Source organism: Calypte anna, chromosome 5A (genome assembly GCF_003957555.1).
Source record: "Calypte anna isolate BGI_N300 chromosome 5A, bCalAnn1_v1.p, whole genome shotgun sequence".
In the NCBI taxonomy this organism is placed as follows: Eukaryota; Metazoa; Chordata; class Aves; order Apodiformes; family Trochilidae; genus Calypte; species Calypte anna.
This window is the reverse complement of record NC_044251.1, coordinates 2,793,711-2,816,119: the sequence shown is the minus strand read 5'-3', so window position 1 is coordinate 2,816,119 and position 22,409 is coordinate 2,793,711. Positions and strand designations below refer to the sequence as shown.

General features: G+C 41.3%; 1 protein-coding gene across 1 annotated transcript in view; it reads right to left on the bottom strand.

Annotated features, from left to right (window-relative positions):
- The window catches only part of LOC103534358 (cytosolic phospholipase A2 epsilon), a 36,720-nt gene extending 17,713 nt beyond the window's left edge, over positions 1–19,007 (bottom strand). The window contains exons 1-6 of the mRNA XM_030451657.1: positions 18,981–19,007; positions 18,508–18,543; positions 11,903–11,975; positions 6,910–7,046; positions 5,764–5,895; positions 5,173–5,213 (exon numbers count right to left, since the gene is read on the bottom strand). Coding sequence (XP_030307517.1) covers positions 5,173–5,213; positions 5,764–5,895; positions 6,910–7,046; positions 11,903–11,975; positions 18,508–18,543; positions 18,981–19,007 — 446 coding nt within the window. The remainder of the gene's footprint in view (positions 1–5,172; positions 5,214–5,763; positions 5,896–6,909; positions 7,047–11,902; positions 11,976–18,507; positions 18,544–18,980) is intronic.
- Positions 19,008–22,409: the final 3,402 nt, after the last annotated feature.

Genomic DNA, 22,409 nt, shown 5'->3' with positions numbered 1-22,409 from the left:
CAACTGTTAGGTTTCAGAGTAAACACACACGAGAATTTTACTTAAGAATTCTGTAGGATCTTTTTTTTTGAAAGAATATTTTAAAAGAGTTCAAAGAACACTGGTCAGGAATGGGTAAAAACCAATCAGTGTTTCTATCTGCATGCAGGGAAATGGGTTTACACACCACTCAGGTTTTTATTCAGACACAAATTTTGTGCTTAATTACTGTTTTGACATCAAATAGCTGTAATGTTATGTAGCATGCAGTGTCACTACCCTCAAATACTTTATTAAAAAAATTAAAGAAAGCAGAGAAAGAGCATGGTAGAGATTAAAAGACCTCAGCCTGCATAACCTAGTGAAATGAAGATGGAAAGATGGGAAAAGATCTCTTCATAGAAGTAAATATACAGTAAGACTGTAGCATTATTTGAAGTATTGGTATCAATAAAGTATAAAGTTAGGCTGATGGGGGGGGCAAAGCAAGACCTTCAGCTAGGGTGGAAGAATCCACACAAGATTTTTTTATTTTTATTTTTTTTTAACCTGGTGGTCTCTAATTTGTTTTAAGAAGAGCAAAGACACCAGCTTTGGAGATAAGCTGTGGCTAGAAATACAGCTGAGCTGGGTGCAGAAGAGCTCTTACTACTCAAGTTTGAGTATACACTTGATACTCAGTTCTTTTGAGTATTTTGCCTACCTTTGGAGCATTAAAAACATAATTTGCCTATCTTTGGAGATGCCTATCTTCCCAGGACTGGCTGGTGGGTTCCCCAACAACCAACCAGACATTAGCCTGTGTTACACATACTAACTCTCCCATCCATCACAGTTTGTGGCCTATAGCCTTTTTTAATGTAGTTCTACTGTGAGAACTGGGAGCATATTATGGACTCTGGCAGAGAAAGACAGCATCCTGGGCATCCTTCTTCACTGTCTTCTGAAGGGCTGCCTAAGACTGCAGTGGACTTTGAGTGCAGGAAGCATCACACTGCCACCTCGTCCTTTTCTGATCATGCCTGACTTATAATGAAATAGGCAATATTGTATAGGAAGTTACAGCCACACAAATTCTCATAAATACAGTTAGCATTTAGAGTAGAGTACTGTGCTTCATTCCACAAGAGAATCTGGCTTTTTTGAAACCTATCTACAGGATTTTAGTTCTTTCATTTCTGATCCAGCTTCCCCTGCTTTTAGTAGCTTCCACATAATGTAAAGTTACTTTTCTGAGCTTCCCAATCTCCCAAAAGAAGTATGGGGGATGGGCACTAGTTCAATAAAGAGAATGTTATTCACCTCAAAGGTGCTTTGGCTGGTTTCTTTCTTGACTCTAAAACTTTTGCCTTCAGTGCTCCTTCAAGCCCTGTGACTTCCTGCCACACAAATACAAACACATATTTGGCCCCAGGTGGATGCAGATTCAGACTGCTCTGAGAATTTCCTCAGCAGTGCCCAAACCAAAAGGCCAGCATGGTCTGCTGGTCCCCTCAAACATGGGGCAAATTTCTCAAAACAACACAGCAGAACTACAGAAAGAAAAAAAGACTTTTATTTTCTAAAAATCATGATTTTGCCATAGTTCAATAATTTATACTTAGCTTTTATACATTTTTTGTACACCTATTTACACTTATTTGTCTCAAGTGGGCTTTGTTTTAAACATCATCTTTCACATTTGAAGAAGAAGAAAAGGGAAAGGGAGATGAAAAGAAAGCTTGTGTGAGAGTGGTCCTTCATTCTTCCAAGACTCGTTTGAGATGCAACTCTTCAAGAGAGGACATCTGAAAGAGAGAAAGAGGCCAAAAAGAAGATCAGCAGACCCAGCAAACACCCCCAGGGCCCTCAGACCTCTCCTTGAAAACTCAAAGTACCTTTTAGATCATCAGAAGTCTTTGTGCCCCTCAGTATTCAGGCATGGGCTTCGTTAGAAGTCAGAGGGGAGGGGGATGTTGAGCGAGCGAAGCCACCTGGTCCAGCGGGACTCTGGCCCTGCAGCAACCCGGAGAGGCTCATTCTCATGCTGCACCCTAGCAGTGGAAACACAAGGAAGAAACCCCACATTACCGTTGATAATCACCAGAAAACAACAAGAAAAGCACTGAAGTAGGGCAAGTCAGCAACCTGTGGACAACGACCTTACCTTTTCTGTCACCGCTGCTCGAGGGCAGCAGCTCCCATCCCAGCTGGGCTCGTGTTACAGGCCCATAAAACACTGGGCAGGCGTTTGCAATCCCTTGGCTCAGTTGCTGGTGAAAAACAAGGCTCTTGGAGGAAGGAGCATGCCTTCCTCTCTGTGTCATTAGGCTCAAAGGTTTGGCTCTCAGTGCCCGCCACAGGCAGCAGCAGCAGCAGCAGAGAGGAGAGCGCTTGGAGGTACTGCAGTGGTTGGTGTGAGAGTGAGACAAAACTGGAGAGGGTATTCATCTTCCAGTAGTGGAAACCAAGCTACCAAAAAAAGGTTTTCTTCCATTTTAAAGAAAAGACCACGAGAATGAATGTGGGAATCAATTTCATACACCCCTCCAGTGTATTGCAAAGGAATTTTTTACTGTGTTTTTTTGTCAAAGTAGCAAACCAGACTTTAGTCAAAAAGCAAAGTTTTTGGACTGTAGTCAGAAAGCAAATGAAAACAGAAGTGACAAAGCCACTAGTGTAGGTGCAAACCAGGAAACTTTCTTGGCCTGGGGTTGCACTTCATATGTGATATTATTCATCTGAAATTCTGGAAAGAAACAACAGGGAAATCTCGCAATTGGTAAAAGTCTGGAATGAAGATAGAGAAGGAATGAAAAACTACTTCAGATAAATAGTGTCAGACAAAATGTGTCAGTGGAAATAATTAACTTCAGAGATAAACTTCCATATTTACCCCCAAAAAGTGTTCTCATTGTTCCCATCACACCAGATTTGTAGAAACTGCCCCCCATGGCCAGTTGTACTTCTTGTTACCACTGTGGTTGGTTCTCCCCCTCTGAACATTCCCTCTCATCCCTGTCCACACCTCTCCCATCCAGTAATGCTAAAAACCCTTGCCAAAACCTGCTAAACTTGTTCAACACAGGAGATACTGGTTTGATCAATAGCTTTCTGGTGACCCATCTCAGCTGCTTCAGTTCAGTATTTCCAACCTTGTCGGGGCTCTTCAGTTTATCATCTGTAGTGTGGTGCATTGTATCCAATTTTAATGCACAAACCCTTTCATTACTTACTCCTAATATCACACTTTTCTCTGTTGAGGGCAAAAAAAACAACCCCAACATCCTACCAAGATCACAATATTTAACCAAGTTCCATGTGCTAACACCTTTATTCCAGGCTCATCTGATGGCCAGAACAGCATTGACTACAACATGTATTCATGAATGAAAATGAGGAATAGTAAGAAAAATCTCCATCTGCCTTCCAAAAAAACGTCCATTTTCCCTGAGAAGTGTCTTCCCTTTTTCCAGGCTTGCTGGCACCTCACAGGGACATCCCCTCCCTGCCTGATTTATGACACAGAAGTTTCTTCCCTTTGTGTGTGAAATTCTTCAGACCACAACGATTACATTGGTCACCCAGGTACTACACAAGGAATGAAAAAAGTGGATCAGATGTGTTGATGCTGTGGCAACTGAGCCATGACCATGATTCTTTTTTTAACACTCTTCCTTGGGGCTGCTAAGGGTCATTTTTATTTCTATAGCCCCAACCATCATCTTCCAACCTGTAGAATTCTTACTCAGACAGCACGTGCAGAAACTGCTAAATTTCTGAATTGATCTGTTGAACATGTATCCAGGAAAAAGCAACTGCCTGCAAGGTCCAAGAGAAGAGTTTGACACAGAACCAGTGCCACATTCTCCAAGATGAATTCCAGCCTCCATCACCACGTACAAATCTACTCATGCAAAACACCCCAGTAGATAACAACCTGCCTGACTATCCCACACCAAACAAGAGGATTACCTAGGGTATGATTCTCTGTACCAGCTCCACAAGCCATCCCCTGACTTGCAGAAGAAGGGAGACCATTTGGAACATATACCAGAGCTCCCTTCCTCATGGCTATTACTGATTCATGACACTCCTCAGCTGTGATAGGAACCCTTTGTCTGCTGCTGCTGCTGGGCCTTCAGTCAGTCTTGTGCCCAGTAAAGAACACACAATCTGCCCTCCTGAGTTTCCATGAGTTAGAATTGGAGATGATTCTGGGACTGCTTTATCTCTGATGGTTTGTTGGTTGGTTTTTTTTTGGTTGTGAACACAGAGATCTTTTCTTCTCCCATCATAAAACTGAGATACTGCCCTTTCTCCAGCAAGTCCCAGTTTCCCCTTCTATCAGGAATAAACACATTATTCAAAATCTCCAACAACATCTCCTGACAGGCCTCCTAAAGGGCCCTGAATGCCCTGAGAAGGCACCTTTTCCTCTCTAAAATTACTTTAACAACACTGTCAGACCAATAACGTTCTGTTACCAAACTGGTAACAGAAATCCTTTGAAGTAAACTCTACAGAGTGATAAAGCATATTATGGGCACAAGCTATAACACACAGGATCCTGGATCATATCCCTTCCCCAGTTAGAGAGAGAGGCTCTGAGATTTCTTCACAGATGATGCAAGCACTTCTCCTGAACAGCCAAACTCCACCAACACCTTCTGAGACTACCCAGTGAAGCTCACTCTGTTACACCAGTTTTCCTTGTTCCTCAGCCTCCCACAGTGATCTTAGCTCCCTTCTTCATACAGTATATTAAATATTTAGTTCCTCTCTTGCCAGAAACAACACTCAAGAGTATCACAGCTCAGCAGGTGTAGTCAGGTGAGCTGAACAAATCAACTTATGAGAGAGCATTTTGTCATGCTGTGGATTTGTAGAGTCAGATTCCCCAAGAAGGGGGTGGTCATAAGACATTTAGGCTTGACAATCCTTCTAAGGGTGAAAACTTCCTGAATATTGGAATTGTACTCACACAGGAAGAAATCAGTGCCCAAGATGCAGCAGTCAAATAGGGCAAATATGACATCTGAGATATTTAAAATGTGAATATATACATTCTGAAATTCTCATTTTGACTGAAAATATCTAGATACTGCTTTCAGAGACTGTAGGTTTAAGAAGCACTGTCATGTATGAACCATGTTTTGAGACTATTTTGGTACTAAATACAACAGCTTATATAGAATTTAGGATTCTACTCACGTGTTCTGCAATGTGAACTCCACCTCCAGCTCCTCACGTGCCTGAAGAGAGTGGAAAAATAAATACAGGGATATTACATATTTTTTCTTCATGGATTTCATCCTATCCATTACATTTAGTAAAAATAGTAAAATATGTATTTAGAATAACACTTTGGAAAATTCACACAACATAAGAATAATTTGAAAAAAAACCCTGCAGTGCCAACTGAAAATACTGAATTTTAAGAAACTTAAAAATCTAGGGTTTTGAAATCTAAATGCCATTTAAATAAGAATTGCTACTCTACTAAAACAGCCATTTTTCAGTTTTTTATTTCCAACACAAAAAGAATGAGTTACTGTAATATTATTACAGTTTAAAGTTGCTGAAAATACAAAACTTATACCAACAAACACACCAGAAAACTTCAGAATTAAGGCACTGGCTAACTAGTTCTAGTAGATTTTTAGCATTGAGATCTGTCTTTAACGAAAGATATCATCCAAAGGGATCAATCCAAAGGGATTTTAAGATTTTTACCTATAATGAAACACTGTAAAAGGCTTTCTTTAGATGGAAGAGTTTGTTCTCAGCAGTTCCATTGCTCACCTGTGGATTCAGCTGAAACTTCACTCGAACAGTACGACCTACAGTGAGTTTATCTATGTCAAAGAGAACTGTGCAGAGTTCATCATCCCTGGTGACTGTGTCTTCATCACAGACCTTCAGCTCCAGCACATTCTGCAAAAAGAGATGAAGAGCATTGTGGACTTAGTTCTGTAGCTAAGAGCTCCATAAGGCAGGAAAGATCTCAATGCTGGGTTTTTCTCCCTCCCCAGTCCATCATTAGGGCCAGAAGGGAAAAGGAAAAAGAGAAACAGAAAAGAGGAAGAGATTTGGGAGCATATCACTTCATATTGCTGATAACTCTAGATACACAAAGAAGTAGGTTTGTCTGCCTCAGGGAATGAAATCAAGTCATGCAGAACATCCATGAATTTGTCATAGATAACTGTATTAAATGGTTTTACATTTATTTTATGGTCTTTGCCTTTTACAGGCACATAAAAATGTTTAAAGGATTTCCTGTCCACAGTAACTAGAACCAACTGATCTTATTTTTATGTGACCTTTGTCTTGGGTCTCACTTCTGTACGTCAAAATGGGGAACGGGTCATGTTCTGCAGGTCATTTAATTGCTTCTCAGTGCTTCAATATAGTACATGTTTAAGTAACAAGCAGCTGGAAAAGCACAATACCAAGCAGGATGTAAGCAACAAAGTTTTTTTTTTCCCCAAAATCTTTAACACCTCCAGTGTCTGGGAACTAGATAGACAGTTATTGATTTATTGTAGGTTTGCACAATCAACTGACTATCTGCAGATAATAAATCTGTAAGCAATATGTAAGGGGAGAGTGCCAGGAGGACAGAGTAAAGCTTTTCTCAGGGGTGACCAACAACAGGACAAGGGGCAGTGGTTATAAACTGGAGCATAGGGGGTTCCATATAAATATTAGGAAGAATTTTTTCAGTGTGAGGGTGACAGAGCCCTGGCACAGGCTGCCCAGGGAGGTTGTGGAGTCTCCTTCCCTGGAGACATCCAAAGCCCACCTGGATGGGTTCCTGTGTGACCTGCTGTAGGTGACCCTGCTCTGGCAGGGGGGACTGGACTTGATGATCTTTTGAGGTCCCTTCCAACCCCTGACTTTCTCTGATTCTGTGAGTAAATGGTGAAAACAATTTATTTTCACTACCTTGACTCGGCGGTCGACCTTATAGCAGAAAGCTTCATTCCAAACAGGGTTTTTGGAGTTCCTGATGGTTCTGGTCCGAACCTTCTCAGTTGAGGCAGTAGGTAACCACAATGTCACATAGCAGTCTGAAAGGGTGACTGGGAAAGGAGAAGATGAGCAGAGTGATAAAGTAGCCAGAGAAAGAATTACTGTACTATGTACATCTAAACATAATAAGACAAAGGTAACATGGTAGGGGATTTCTTCCAAAAATATACAGGATGAGGAGTGAATAACACAATGAAGCACTCACAGCAGAACAGGAAGATCCTCACACATTTGCCATGCTCATTTCTCCCTTACAACTTTCAGTCAGACTTTTCTTTTAAAGCACTATGCTGTATTTCAAATCCATTGCACTTCACATGCAGTCAGTGCACATCTATCCGTGCTGTGGTTAGATTATATGGATGATTATCCAAATGGAATGGGCAGGGGAATGCTGTCCAAACAGTAGAATCTGTACCAGCAAACCCTCTGCCATGCACACACACATCAGTTCTAGGATGGCTCCTCTGTTGCTCAGACAATACACCTCACAACCTTCAATCTGAGCTGCAGAGATTTCTTATCTAGCATTTCCTCCCCTTTTTTTGTACCTTCACTGATTGAAAGCCTTATCCAAATGCTGACTGAAATGAAGAACAATATATTTTTTTTCCAAAAAGTGCTCCCCCATCAAGCTGAAAAGTTTGATTTCCTTATCACAAACCAGAATGTGCCAATTTCATATTCATTCATATATTGAATAACATTTTCTGAAGCTGTGTCTTTCTCAGTAAGCCTTATAGGAAAACAGTCAGTTTCAGGACTTGGTTAACTTACTTTTCACTATATTCCTTACTGCTAATCTATCTTCAGACTGGACAAATCATGCTATCACTCATGTCTGGGCAAGGAAACCACGAGCATCATCAAAGGCAACAGTTCATTCTATATCTTGAACCCCCAATGTTTGGAGGAAGATCTGCCAGGGACTGAGACTTGGAGAAATTTGATACAGTCACTGATTGCCTTTCTCTCCTACAAGCAATGCCATGTGCAGTCTCCCTGCTTCACATTAGCAATGCTTAACCAGTCCTCTGGTTCTTGCAAGTGAACCTGTGAGTCAGAAGAGGCCAAATAATTCAACTCATAGTCGACACCTGCAGCATCCTCAAAACCTGTAACTGTGTTATTACATCATATTAAGTACAATTTTCTTGAAGTATTTCCTCTATCTTTCAGAAACAACTACAGATTCAAAGTTTCCCAAGCTGTTCCTTTGCCATCTTCTTAACTGTGCTATCACAAACAGCAAAACCTTGATAATGACTGGGGGAAGGAGCAAGTGGCCTCAGCCAAACCTCATCAGAGCAGCATGATTGATCAGATGTTCAGCAGAGGCACAAGTGTAGGCAGATGAAAAGGTAAATGGTTAATGGTGATTAATGCCATAGCTTCCATTTTCAAAGGGCTTGAGACACAGCAGTGAATTACAGTGAATTACAGCAACGTCAGGATTAAGCAAGAACACTGAGAAAATTTGAATGACTTGCCCAAGATCCCACAATGCAATCAGTGTTCAAAACACAGTCTAGATTTTCAGGCCCATACCCAGATCTATTCAAACTGTCTTGCTCTGGAACAACAGTAAGGAGAAATACCTTTAAAGTCTGCTTATTCCACTGGTAAAGTAAATGGGAACATGAGAATCAAAGACCAATTAAAAAAGGTTCACTTCAGTAAATTAAACACAAACACTTTGCTAATCAGAAACTATGAAACAAAAAACTCACAGGCAGACATAGGTAAAACCAGTGCTTAATCAGAAAAACAGGAAAGCTAAAGTGGAAGAAACAAATGCTAACTCAGAATTGCAACAAAAAGCATACTCTCATCATTACAAACAGGTAGAAAAGGGATATTTCCCCATAGCTAAAAATACTGAGGTTTCAAGCAAAACTAACTGAAACGATTGCCCTTTTAATGCCTCAGAAAATACAAAGACTGCCTGAAAAATCCTTCTCACTGTAGACAATGAATAAACAAGTTTTCCCCAGTAACTTGAATTCCTTCAGAAAACATATTTGCTGCTGAGAAAAATCTCTTGGCTGAAAAGTTTTCCAATCTCTCTTGTCAGCCATGTTTAAACAAATCCTTGGAATGCCCAAGTTCTGAATTCAGGACAACTCAAGCCAATAAAGACATGATATTCATCTCTTCTTAAGACCAGAATACAAAGTAATAAAAAAATCTGATGTGGCAGGCATGCCAACAGGCTTCATGAAGAAAAACCACACAATTCACCTTGGGAAGGAGTGACTGTGAGCAATTCATTCCTGGGGACAGCCACAATGAATTGAAACATAATTTCCAGTTCTGGGCCCCCCAGTCCAGTTCTGGGCCCCCCAGTTCAGGAAGGATATCGAGGTCCTGGAGCAGGTCCAAAGGAGGGCAACCAGGCTGGTGAAGGGACTCGAGCATAGACCCTACGAGGAGAGGCTGAGAGAACTGGGGTTGTTCAGCCTAAAGAAGAGGCGGCTCAGGGGAGACCTCATCGCTCTCTACAACTCCCTGAAAGGAGGTTGGAGCCAGGTGGGGGTTGGGCTCTTTTACCAAACGACTTTCAACAAGACAAGAGGGCATGGACTTAAGTTGTGCCAGGGGAAGTTTAGGTTAGATATTAGAAAGAATTTCTTTACGGAAAGAGTGATCAGACATTGGCATGGGCTGCCCAGGGAAGTAGTGGATTCTCCGTCCCTGGAGATATTTAAAAAAAGACTGGATGTGGCACTCAGTGCCATGGTCTAGCAAGCGCAACGGTGGTTCAAGGGTTGGACTCGATGATCTCTGAGGTCCCTTCCAACCCAGCCAATTCTATGATTCTATGATAATCAGGTGAGCTGCAGGAGTAAAAACTGCACAGGCAATTGTGCTTGCAGGTTTGCAGATGCAATTGAAGTGACTGCCTGGTCAGATCATGTATTTGGTTGACACAAATCACCACTTAGGCATTCAGGCATCTGGGTTTTGTTAAATAAATTGTCATGCACACAACTATAGTCCCACAAAGTCTGTGCTTCTGTACATAAAACCAGAGCCTTACATCTTACAAGGTGCTCTCGTTTTGTCTAATGAACCTTTAAAAATGACATAAATCATAAAACAAAGTGGTTTGATCATTCTAGAGTAAAAAATGTTATGATACAAGGTATTCATTAAATCATAGCAAATTTTACAATGTTGGAAACTAAATGTTTTTAATGTTGGAAAATAAAAGAAAAAAGAGAAATAAGCACAGTAGTATGGCATTGCAGAAGGCAACAGAAGTAACCCAGAATCCCACAAGTGCAACAGAGATTGAGAGATTACTGTCAGGGAACCACTCAGTAACTGTGGCTAAGCAGAACTTCCTTATGTTCCAACCACATCCCTCCTGCCAGAAACCACAAAATCCAACCTCAAATAAGTTTTCCCTCCACTCTGGATGCATCACTCTAGTTCACATCTCAAAATACATAGATTAACTAAAATTTGCATCTAGTTTCCTTGGAAAATATATTTGAACCACAGAATGGTTTGGAAGGGACCATAAAGATCACCCAGTTCCCACCCCACTATCATGGGCAGGGACACATCCCACCAGAGAGCAGGTTGCTCAAAGCCCCATCCAACCTGGCCTTGGTGCTGTTGCAATGTGCATGCAGTTCTGAGTGTATCTGAAGAAAATTAATTATGAGCCATGTTCAGCAAGGTTTTAGGGGGCATATTGTGGATTTTTCCTCTTAGTTTTACATCTTTCTGTTTTATTCTTCTGGTTTTCAGATTTGGATTTTCTTATTCTCTGTCTTTATTTCAAGCTGTCTGACATCTCTGAACAGATGCTTCATCACTCATGTTCCCCCACCAAAGTAATTCAGTGGCATAACTGCATTTTGAAAGGGACCTGAACAAGTCTCAGCCCACCAAGGAGGGTGGGCTACTGAGGACCCACATGGAACAGAACAGAACAGGGCATGGAACAGAATCTGTGTGGAAGATCTTCAATGACCTGGAAAATTCAGAATTAAACCAATCCTTCCCTGGGTGAGTCAGAACCATTTAGTGAACAAATCATTCTCTCCACCTATTGCTAGTCTCATTCTCCCACCAAGGATTTTCATTTTAAATTTGCTGCCACAGTGGGGTTCAAGCTGATGCTCACCAGTTTGCAGAGGCAGAGAGAGGGAATCATTACAGGGCTTCCATAGTTGGATATCACCAGACTCTGTAAACTTCCCTACTGAAGAGATCTTGTCTTGGGCTCTTCCCACTGCTAACTCTTGTTCTGTGATTGGGCAATGACATTTTTTCTATTGTAGTCTCTCTTCTAGGTATCTTTTTCTTGCTTCCTCTCACTGTCCCTCATTTAAACTCCTTTAAAACCCACGGTAGTGCTTTGTTTAACTTTTTCTGACTTTTAAATTGCTCTTTTCTGTAGCTTAAATAAACACCCAGGCATATTTATAAATATTTATATATTCTGCAGAATTAACAGAATGTGTCTGCTTGTATTTCTGCTGTTTTCAGAGGCTTCCCTACTACAGATTTGTATCACCAGCCCTCTCCTTCCTTCCACCTAGAAATTCTTAGGGAATAATCAGGTTTCTTACTTAAGGTACAAGGATTTTCATCATTTAAAAATGAGCCCTCAATTCAGCAGCTAAGTCTGATGTCACAAGGGTAGGAAAGCGTCTCATATAGGGAGGTATGAAAGCAGAAGATCCAATGCATCACCTTGCCTGAGGCTTGAGTTAGCCTCTTTACACTACAGAGCAGAAAGCAACCCTTCAGTGTCACAATAATTTGTGCAAACTTCCAACAACTACACAATTAATAAATATACACAATTTAATAAATATAACACTGACCAAGTATTTTTTTTTTTTACTTTAAAGAGCTGTAAGGAAAATCCAAAAATAGAAGTACTTACGCACGTCTGCCTTCCGGGCATTCCTCACCCGCAGTATTTTTACAGTAAGCAAGTTGAAAGGAGATACTGGTCTCTGCATGACAGTTCCAAATTAAAAAAAAAAACAAAAAACAAACAAACAAAAAGATTATATTAATATTATAGCCTCTAGTCACAGACTACTGTAACCTTAAATTTCTAAGGATGTAAATGAAACAAAGGTTTTGAAGTTGAGCCAGTATTATTTATCAAGGTTACTGGAAGAGTTGGAAAAAACCAGAAATTTTTGGCACAGAACCCTCTTCCAGGTCTGAAGTTGAAGTAACAGATTTGCCCCTCAGTTCAAGAAGGACAGGGAAGTGCTTGAAAGAGTCCAGCGCAGAGCTACTAAGATGATTAAGGGAGTGGAACATCTCCCTTATGAGGAAAGGCTGAGGGAGCTGGGTCTCTTTAGTTTGGAGAAAAGGAGACTGAGGGGTGACCTCATCAATGTTTTCAAATATGTAAGGGGTGAGTGTCAAGGAGATGGAGTTAGGCTCTTCTCAATGGTGACCAGTGATAGGACAAGGGGTAATGGGTGTAAATTGGAGCACAGGAGGTTCAAGTTGAATATCCGGAAAAATTTTTTCCTGTAAGGGTGACAGAGCCCTGGAACAGGCTGCCCAGGGGGGTCGTGGAGTCTCCTTCACTGGAGACATTCAAAACCCGCCTGGACACGTTCCTGCACGATGTACTCTAGGTGGCCCTGCTCTGGCAGGGGGGGTTGGACTAGATGATCTTTCGAGGTCCCTTCTAGCCCCTAGGATTCTATGATTCTATGATTTCAAAACCACACATAAATTGAGAAGAAGGTGCTGAGAGTTCAGTTTGGAAAAAGATGACTTCTTTCTAACTCTGTTCCACTGTCACCATAATAAACACCCTTACAAAGCACACACTCAGGTGTCCTTGCCTCTTACACACCATACCCTACAATAGAACAGTCTCTGGGACACCCAACACTGCTCCAGCAGCTGTGCAAGTACAGCTTAGCAACCACCATGCACCAGCAAAATCTCCTGCACCAGCTCAAGCTCCCACACACAGCTTAAAAGACAGAAATGTAGTGAGGAGATACTTCTCATAACAACTCTGATCTCCATCCCTGTACCCCAACAGAAAGCTACAAAACTCCTTCCAGAGATGATATGTAGAATAAACTCACAACTCCATCATACATCAGGCGTGGTAGGCTCAGAAATAATTATAAATTCTATAAATATCAATTCTATAAATATCAATTCTATAATACATCATAACTTCCATGGCTTGTACTAACACAGTTTCATATTCCTCAGGCTATAAATTAACTCTTTCTCTGCTTCACCTTGGAGATAACTGTTTAACATCTTTTTCTCCTTTCCCCACATCAGCATCTCCTCTGTTTCATAGGTACCATCCTTCCCTGTAAGACCCAGGTATGTATAGATACTGTTTGGCTCAACACTTGCTAAGTCTGGCATTTAGCTCTGAGTCAACCAATTCTGGTTTAGAACTGAAACGGGTGTTTTGTGCCCAAAACTTTTCTAATCCTTTTCTATATGCCAGTTGATAAGAACAGATATTAACTCTATCCATAAATCCTCTCAGTCCTGCATTCACAGACACACCATACCCTGGTAAAGTTAATGCAGTGTCCTAGCACAACCACATGGGGTTTTATTACTTTGCATATCCAGTGCCAATATTGATCATAAGTAGCAAAAGTACTGATGCTGGCTAATGAAATTTACCTTGTTACTATTTCCATCCTCCATTTTATACGTTTTGCTCAACCATTTGTCTTTCCATTGTGTTCCACAATGCTTTGACCAAGTGGTAAAAGCAACAGGGACCATGATGTGACATTGGACACTAACAAAATGTAATGAAGCAGGTGCTTGTCCTCACCAGTGAAAACTTCAGCACCTCTGAAAATGTAGCAGAAATTAAGAACAGTCTCCAAGGAACAGCCTCTGTAACCCCCAGCAAATCCTCTTGCACTTCCCTTGGTGCCAGCAACGGCCTGAGAGTTCTGCATTATCTTTACCTGCCCAGACTCAAGCACAGGGCACATCTTTATGGTGCACAGATTGCAAGAACATGAATTGCCAGCTGTAGGACATTTTCACACCTCTACCTGCTCCATTATCCCACATATGGCCACAAAGGAGAACTTGGACAGATGCCAAAAAAGAAGAAAAAAAAATTATTTAGGGGAAAATAAAATTGAAAATTGCAGTCCTCAATCAAAAGCAACCAAGAGACACCATGCCCAGACTACATAGTTGAACTGCCAGAACTACTTTTCTATATACATGAAATAGAACTGTAAAACACAGTAAAACACAGGGTAAAACCAGGGTAAAACAGGGCAAAATACAGGGTAAAAGGGTAAAACACAGAAGCACTCCTTGGCACACGGACCAAGAGCTAAGGCTTGTCCCTCCCTGCCAAATCTACTGACATGTGTGCTCTATTTATGCTTGGTCACTGCTTTCCTACAGAGTAAATCCTAAATGTTTCATTCTCAGCAGTGTTATTTCAGCAGAAGAGGTGAGGAATTTCTCTACCTGGGAAGGATGGTGCTTGCAATCCTTGAATTCAGAAGAATAGACTGGAGCAGAAGTTCCCTGTCCCAGAGCAGTGCAACAACCACTGGCCTGGACATAATTTTAAAGGAATAACTTTTCCTTTAAAGGAATAACCTTTGCTCTAACATCTAAACCTCTGCTTTGTGCATCTCAAGTGGCCAAGTGCCGGGTCCTGCACTTTGGCCACAACAACCCCAAGCAGCGCTACAGGCTGGGGACAGAGTGGTTGGAGAGCAGCCAGGCAGAAAGGGACCTGGGAGTCTGGATTGCCAGGAAGCTGAACATGAGCCAGCAGTGTGCCCAGGTGGCCAAGAAGGCCAATGGCATCCTGGCCTGTATCAGGAACAGCGTGGCCAGCAGGTCCAGGGAAGGGATTCTGCCCCTGTGCTCAGCCCTGGTGAGGCCACAGCTTGAGTCCTGTGTCCAGTTCTGGGCCCCTCAGTTCAGGAAGGATATCGAGGTCCTGGAGCAGGTCCAAAGGAGGGCAAGGAGGCTGGTGAAGGGATCCAGCACAGATCCTATGAGGAGAGCCTGAGAGAGCTGGGGGTGTTCAGCCTGGAGAAGAGGAGGCTCAGGGGAGACCTCATCACTCTCTACAACTCCCTGAAAGGAGGTTGGAGCCAGGGGGGGTTGGGCTCTTTTGCCAGACGACTTTCAACAAGACAAGAGGGCAGGGTCTCAAGTTGTGCCAGGGGAGGTTTAGGTTGGAGATTAGAAAGAATTTCTTTCTGGAGAGGGTGATCAGCCATTGGAATGGGCTGCCCAGGGAAGTAGTGGATTCTCCGTGTCTGGAGATATTTCAAAAGAGACTGGATGTGGCACTCAGTGCCATGGTCTAGCAACTGCAACGGTGGTTCAAGGGTTGGACTCGATGATCTCTGAGGTCCCTTCCAACCCAGCCAATTCTATGATTCTATGAAATAGGATCTCTGTTTCTGTGCTCAGCTGTACCTGAGAGCTGGAATTGATGCAGTGACCAGCTCAGTTGTTACAATTCCCATCCTGGTGTGCATAATTTTCCAAACACATTAAATCTATGCTCAGGGCTTCACAGGTTGTAGAACCCATTCCCTGAGTAGAGAGATGGAAGTCAGACTTTATAGATCCTGATTTTTAGGTGCCTGAAGGCTTTGTCAAGTGTAGCTGTCAGTGATTGAAATTCAGACAGAAAAACTACCAAGGGGCACATCTCAAATGGGATAACCTGCTAGTGACAGACCACGACTTCCACATCTTTCCCCTTAATGTGATGATGTCCATGTGGCTGGGTAAATTCTGAGGCCAGAAGACTCCCAGGTCAGCTGTTACCTACCCTTGGACTTTCAGCTTCTGTATTTATTTTGTCTGAGCCAGGATTGTTATTTCATAAACCGGAAACACAAGTCAGGCATTTTAATTATCACTCTTGTAACTACTTAAATACTTAAGATTGCAAACACAGGCCTTGGTGACATTAGCCTACGTCAGATAAAAGTTCAATTAAATCCTGTGGCACACTTGTGCAATCCATACATATCTAGTGCCAGGGAATTCCATGGGAGTGTTCACACAGGCGAGTGCTGACCCATGAGACCATAGAGTTGCATAACCAGGCTCTAAGGCTGCTCTATTTCAGTAAAATTCCAAGCTTTAAAAGCTTTTATAGGATTTTTTTTTGTCGTTGTTGAGACTTGAGCGAAACACCTACACCATTTCCCAAGTTGCACATCAAAAAGGCAACAACCAAAGTCAAACAGTGTGGTCTTCAGAGCAGAGCACTCTTCCCCTAGCATTCTCTTCACCAAGGAACAGAAATCTCAGCACTACTCTAAAAACTATGAAGACCAACAAAGAAACCACTCAGCCCAGTCAGAAACAGTGGCAGGACTTTAAAACACAGATCACTGCCTTGCTTCTGACCCGGGTCAGGTATGTGGCACCTTTTAACTTCAAAGTGTTCTGAAGCCTCAAGGGCAGGCAGGATTTCATTCCATTACTATGTCTGCCACCTCAGGCAAGGTCAAATGCATAAGAAACACTTTTCCTAGTATTCCATATTCCTTCCATTTTAAAATATCCTATAGCCAGGTCTTACTAAGTCAGTAGGGTTATTCCAAAATAAAAACAAGGGGAGCAGCAGTGATGGAAGACCTTTTTCTTCCAAAAGCCTGCCACTTTCATGCAAGTTTTCTTCTCTTCCTCTTTGCAGCTTCACAGCTGGAGTTTAACATCAGAATAAACCCAAATCTTAGATGAGAAACCAAGCCAAGCACTTCCATAGTTCTTCCTCAAGACTATAGCCTATATTATTTTCATATAATGCAGTCATTTGAGTAATCTAAAAACAACTACATTGTTGCCTGTCACCTTAAGGGCACCATCAAGATTTTCTCATTAAATATTTCACATACACCCCATGGGCTGCACTGAAACTGATAATGAAAACTGGTTTCCCTAACTGAGCCATTAAGTGGCAAAACCTAATTCAGATACAGAGTGGTTATATATTTATCATCACAGATATCAAAATTTGTAGCAAAGTCATCAGGTTCCTGCTGATTTTTGGCTCTGTAAGAATCAAAGATTCAGGGCAGAAAGAAGGGGATCTGGATCCTACTCTAAACTGTATGTACTACATTCAGGTAAGTTCTGCCACAGTAAATTCTCTAAAGACAAGAGGCACAATCTAAAGCCACCTGTACTGAACTATACAGGCCTCACACCTAAAAACCTACTGACAATGTATAAAGCATTAAGAATTCAAGCAAAGAAAAAGAAAAGCAAACAAACAAAGAAACAACAAACAAACACAAAACCCCAGCTTTAGCCTCTGAGCAGAGGCTTTGCTTTCAGGACTAAAAGTAACAACTGTGATCCTAGCATCCTTCTTTAAGGCTGTCAGACTGTACACAGAGGACTAAATATCACTTTAAAAGCAACTTTTTTTAAGAAATTCTGCAAAGTCTTTGCTTTAGGAGACTTTGAATAGAGACTGTAAGAGGCTCTTAGGCACAATCAGGCATCAGATAGTATCAGTAGCAGCAAACCTTCATGAGGGAGACCAAAATTACCAACACCTGGGAGAATCTCTATCACTGCAGTCCTCCATTTGGATCCAAAGCCCAAAACAAACCAGCTGGGAAACTGCACATCTCTGAAGCAGGGACAAGAGACCATCTTTCCACCTACAGATTTCCTGAGAATTGCAACAGATATTGGCAGCCACAAACTCATTGCCAGCATCTGAAGAAAGTCCCATCCTGCTGCCACTGTCATTGTTCACATTCAGTGGCTCATAGCATCTTATCTGATAGATTTTCCTTTATGCTTGTACCTGTCAACATGAATGCTGGCTAATTGTCCTGGAAGCTTTTCATTTGCCTGTCCAAAGAATTCACCCTCAGTTCAGACCTACCACACCACCTTCTTGCTCTTTTTTCACATTCAGAAAAGTTTGGGCACTGCTCCCCCTCCTACCAAGCTGATGAGATTGGGCTTGTCAGGAGGCTGAACACATTTATTCCACAGTTTCACCTGTTCTACACTGTGTTTCTAAACATCATGGTTAAACAGAGAATTGCAAGCTCTACAACAGGTTGTTCCAGAGCAAAAAAGGACTACAAGGAATATCAGAGCACTGAGAATAACCAAAAGACCTGCTTAAACCAAGTCTTCCAACGAAGGAATAATGTCTAAGACAAGGGAGTGTCTCATCCAAAGAAACCAGAGCACACAAAAAAATTGGAAGAATTAAAAAATCAATACAGATGGAATACAAACCAGCCCAGATACAGTGCAACACCTGCTCACAGCACCATGAGCATCAGACACCAACAGAAGCCAGACTGATTTAGAGATCCCTGAAAGCCCAGGCAATTTTTCAGCTACAAAGCTGAAGTCCCAGCTCAGCTTCACAGTGCTCAGTAAATATTGCAGTAGTTTCCCTCCAAGCCATTGAATTCCTCACATTTTTTCCAGTGCTCTACATTCATCACTGGGGAGCATTTAATGAAGGACCAGCTAATGACTACCTACCGTTCTCACCGCTGGTGCTGAGGTGCCCGTAAAAGTCTAGGAAAAACAACACAAGGTAAGGTTAAGAAAACTAAACTGCATTTTAAACTCTTATTTCAGACTGGCTTTCAAAAAACATCTCACACTCAAAGCCAGACTGAGAGCTGTGCTCGTGAGCCGCCCTCATCATGTGTTTTAGCAGCCACCAAAACCCATCAACTCTGGGCCAGCTTCCTATGTCCTTGACATAAAGATTTGTTTAAGGAACCACAATAAGGAATGGTGACAGTCCTAAACCATAGTCTGAAAATGCAGACATACCATAAGGTTCTACAAAAGGCTAGACTAGGAAACCATGCTTACAGCCACAAGATCCAAGCAAACTCGCTTTCCATGGTCTCCATACACCTCAAACAACCTGTTGTCCTCTGTGACCAATCACACAACTTTATCTACTTTAACCTTGATATTGGATATTGGCTTCTTTTTCTTACCTCATTTGAACTTAAATTTGATCCCATTGCAGCCCCAGTTGCATATAAGTCCAATGTTCAAAGGATACTGAGTGGTACGACGGACAGGAACTCCTCATGCAGATTAGGGGTGGAGGAATAGGGATTTTATGACCAGGCTCTCCTGCCCCACCCCTTTGTAATTTCCAGTCATTAAGCAGTCTCCTCCCTGCTTCCTGCAGCCTATTAGAGCACCTCAACTGAGTCAGCGGAATGAAAAGCCATTTCTCTTCTACCTACTGTGATGTTTTGGGTGGCAAGTGAACCCCTTTTCTAACTAGGGATTGCATTCTTGGAAATACCACTGCTAACAAAAGGTTTTGCATTTACACAACAGCTCTAACCCCCAAGCAAAGTCCTCAAGACTAAATCACAGAGCTCAGAGCATCCTCTACACTGCCACCTCCATACTGCAGGGTGGTGGAGGGGTAAATAACTGGTGAATCATATTGGTGAATAATTCACTTGATGCAGGTTAAGAAAGTAACTGCGCAAACTGCAGTGGATGCCACCTAAATGTGTGCCATGGAGTCCAGAATCACAGCCATTGTGCAGAGGAGAGAGGTGGTGTTGTCCAAGGAATATTGCCAGAGTAAAATCCTCTTTTTACACACTCATTCTCTGTTGATGTCCATGCAATGCACATGTGACAACTGTTCAGAAGGTTTTATTCAATAGGTGCAGTGGTCCTACCTGGTGGCTTTCATCAAAAGCACTTCACTTGCTGCTCTCTCTGTAGTCACATGTTGCACAGCCTTCTCAATAGATATAGGAGCAAAGGAAAATGGCTCAGAAGTAGGAGCCTGCAGTATCTGAAACACTCCTAGAAAGACAGACCAAAAGATATTTCCAATGAGCATAAACATCTCTACCTCAAAGACATAATGTGTCACCAAAATTCTCTCTTGACTACTTTAAATCTGTTCTAAACTGAATAAATTTAGGTGGTGAAGCAACAGCTGATAATCACTTATTTGCACTCTCCCAAAACCAGTCTTTTCAGATTTTGAAAGAAAAATGCTTCCCTTCAAAAGTTCCATTATTAAAATTTAAGGTGGGAATTTGCTTTCATTAAATATATCTGTAAAACATTTTCAAAACAGCTCCACTTCCCCAACTTGTCCCAGCAGACAGATAGACCTTTATACATTTATACCATCCCAGGTGCTTCATATCAGCACCAGACTCCCTGACTTTACATTTTCACACCCACATCCCTTTTAAGCTCCATAAATAAGATAACATCACAATTGAGAAGAGTATTCCAAGTCAGTGCATCTTGATTGCTGAATGTTCAGGTTATGTTTTCCCTTTGTCAAAATAATGTCATCAATGCCATACCCAAAACAGGCTCCTAAAGAATTCCTCCTCTCCTGTTCATGACAACAACCAGGTTTTGTAGCTGACACTTTCTGTCTTGTCCAAGCCACACAAGAAGGCTTTGGAACAGAGTCTCTAAAAAGCTTTGTGCAAGTCAAGAAGTGCAATATCAACAGTCTTTTATCCATGTAGTAAATTAATGCTACAACTAAATACTGAATGCTTATAACATCCCAGAACAGTAAAACCTTCTCATCACAGAGAAAATTTTACCTGTTGATGGCTTCTTCAGTGGTGTCTGCACAATCTGCTTCAAAACAAATTGTTATTTTGCAGTTTGTCCCACTGGCTTCCTAGAGGGAGAAATGTGTCTCCAGGATTATGATCTCAAAAAGATTACTACTTCAAAGGTATTTGAAGTATTTTGTTGGGGTTTTCACATTTTTCCTTATTATTTCAAGGAGAATTTCAAATACAACATCAAGCATGCAGTGAATAAATTCATGGGTGAAGTTACCTAAAGAGCCATATACTCCCCTTTTCAGGAATCACATTTCCTGATGTCACAGTTTAATGTAAATCACAATGTAAACCATTTAGAACTGGTAGTGATCTTCATATACATGCTAATTAGACTCTGCTTTTTCAAGACCAGAGAGACTGTGTTACTCAAGGAACACACAGCATCTCTTAAAGCTCTGAGCAACAACAAGTAAAAAGGAAGACGTTCTCTTCTGCTCTCCATCTACTTTGTGCACATTTTCATGTACATAATCTTGTATCTGTGTCTCAATTAAAACAAAGTGAAGCAAATATAAATACCCTGCTGATCTGAGGCACTCAAATTCATCTAAATTACCCCATTGCTAGAACTGGTTTCCCCAACATGATGTTCAGACAACTGTATGCAATAGGTTGTAGGTGGCAGCATCCAATACCCCACAATTGCTTCATTTTTATTTTTTTTTTGTCACCTTCTGCTAATCCAGCATTACAGAAATGGATGACTAATGGGGCATTCAATATTGTTGCAAGGGAAAAATATTCTTTTACCACCTTTGGGTGTTCATCATCATTTAAACACTTTGAACGTAACAAGATGGGGAAATACTGAACAATTTGCTAGAGGTGTTGCAAAATATTGGCCAGATGTCACATGAGAAAATAAATATTCAGAATTAAAAAACAGAGCAAGTTAACAAATAAAGCAGTATAGTGTCAGATCTATAGTTGGGGATTTTCCCTGGCTCTTGCCTTCCAGCTTGTTTTCCTTTGTCTTTTCTCTAATTTAAAAAACCAATATTCCATTAGCTACAAAAATCTCCACAGGCCTAATCCTGCCAATCAAAGAAGAGAGCAAGAAGTCCAAGACAAATTCCAGTTACACACTAGACCTAAACTCAATAATTGTTGCACACAAGAAGATGCACTGTGGATGGAAAGTGTCACTTCTTTCCCCATGGCAATGGATTTTGGTCTCTGAAGAAGTCAGCTTTAGCTAGATACTTACTGGCCTGCCACTAATTTAGAGCAACTGTCTGGAATTTAAAAAACAAAAATAAAACCCTGCATTTCATATTCATATGTTGCCATTTCATTTCCATATTTATACGTACAACACATCAAAGTATACACACAACACATATGTGATACACTTCATGTGTAAAGTTAAAAAAAAAAAAATCACAAAAGACAGAAAAAAAGGACTGCCTGAGAATGCACTCCTGCAGAAGGTGGCAGGGAATATAGGTTAAAGAAAAAAGTATGAACATTTTTGAATCATCCATTTGTAAGCAAGAGAAACCTTCAATCTGAATCTGAATTTCAATTCCTGAGAATGAGGTGCAAAATCAGTCAGAGAGATGACACCAGCTGATCAGGGTGGGGGAGACTTTATTTTTACTTAAGGCACTATTCTGATGACGACATACATGGAGGAGGATTTCTGCCTTCAAAAGTATATTGAGAAACTTGATTAAAATGATTCCACATGCCTTTGATATGTTTAGGTGAGATAAAAATCTCACTCCTCCTACTCACTCACTGGAACTGGGCAGTTTTGATATCCAAAAACCATCAGTAAAGTATTGC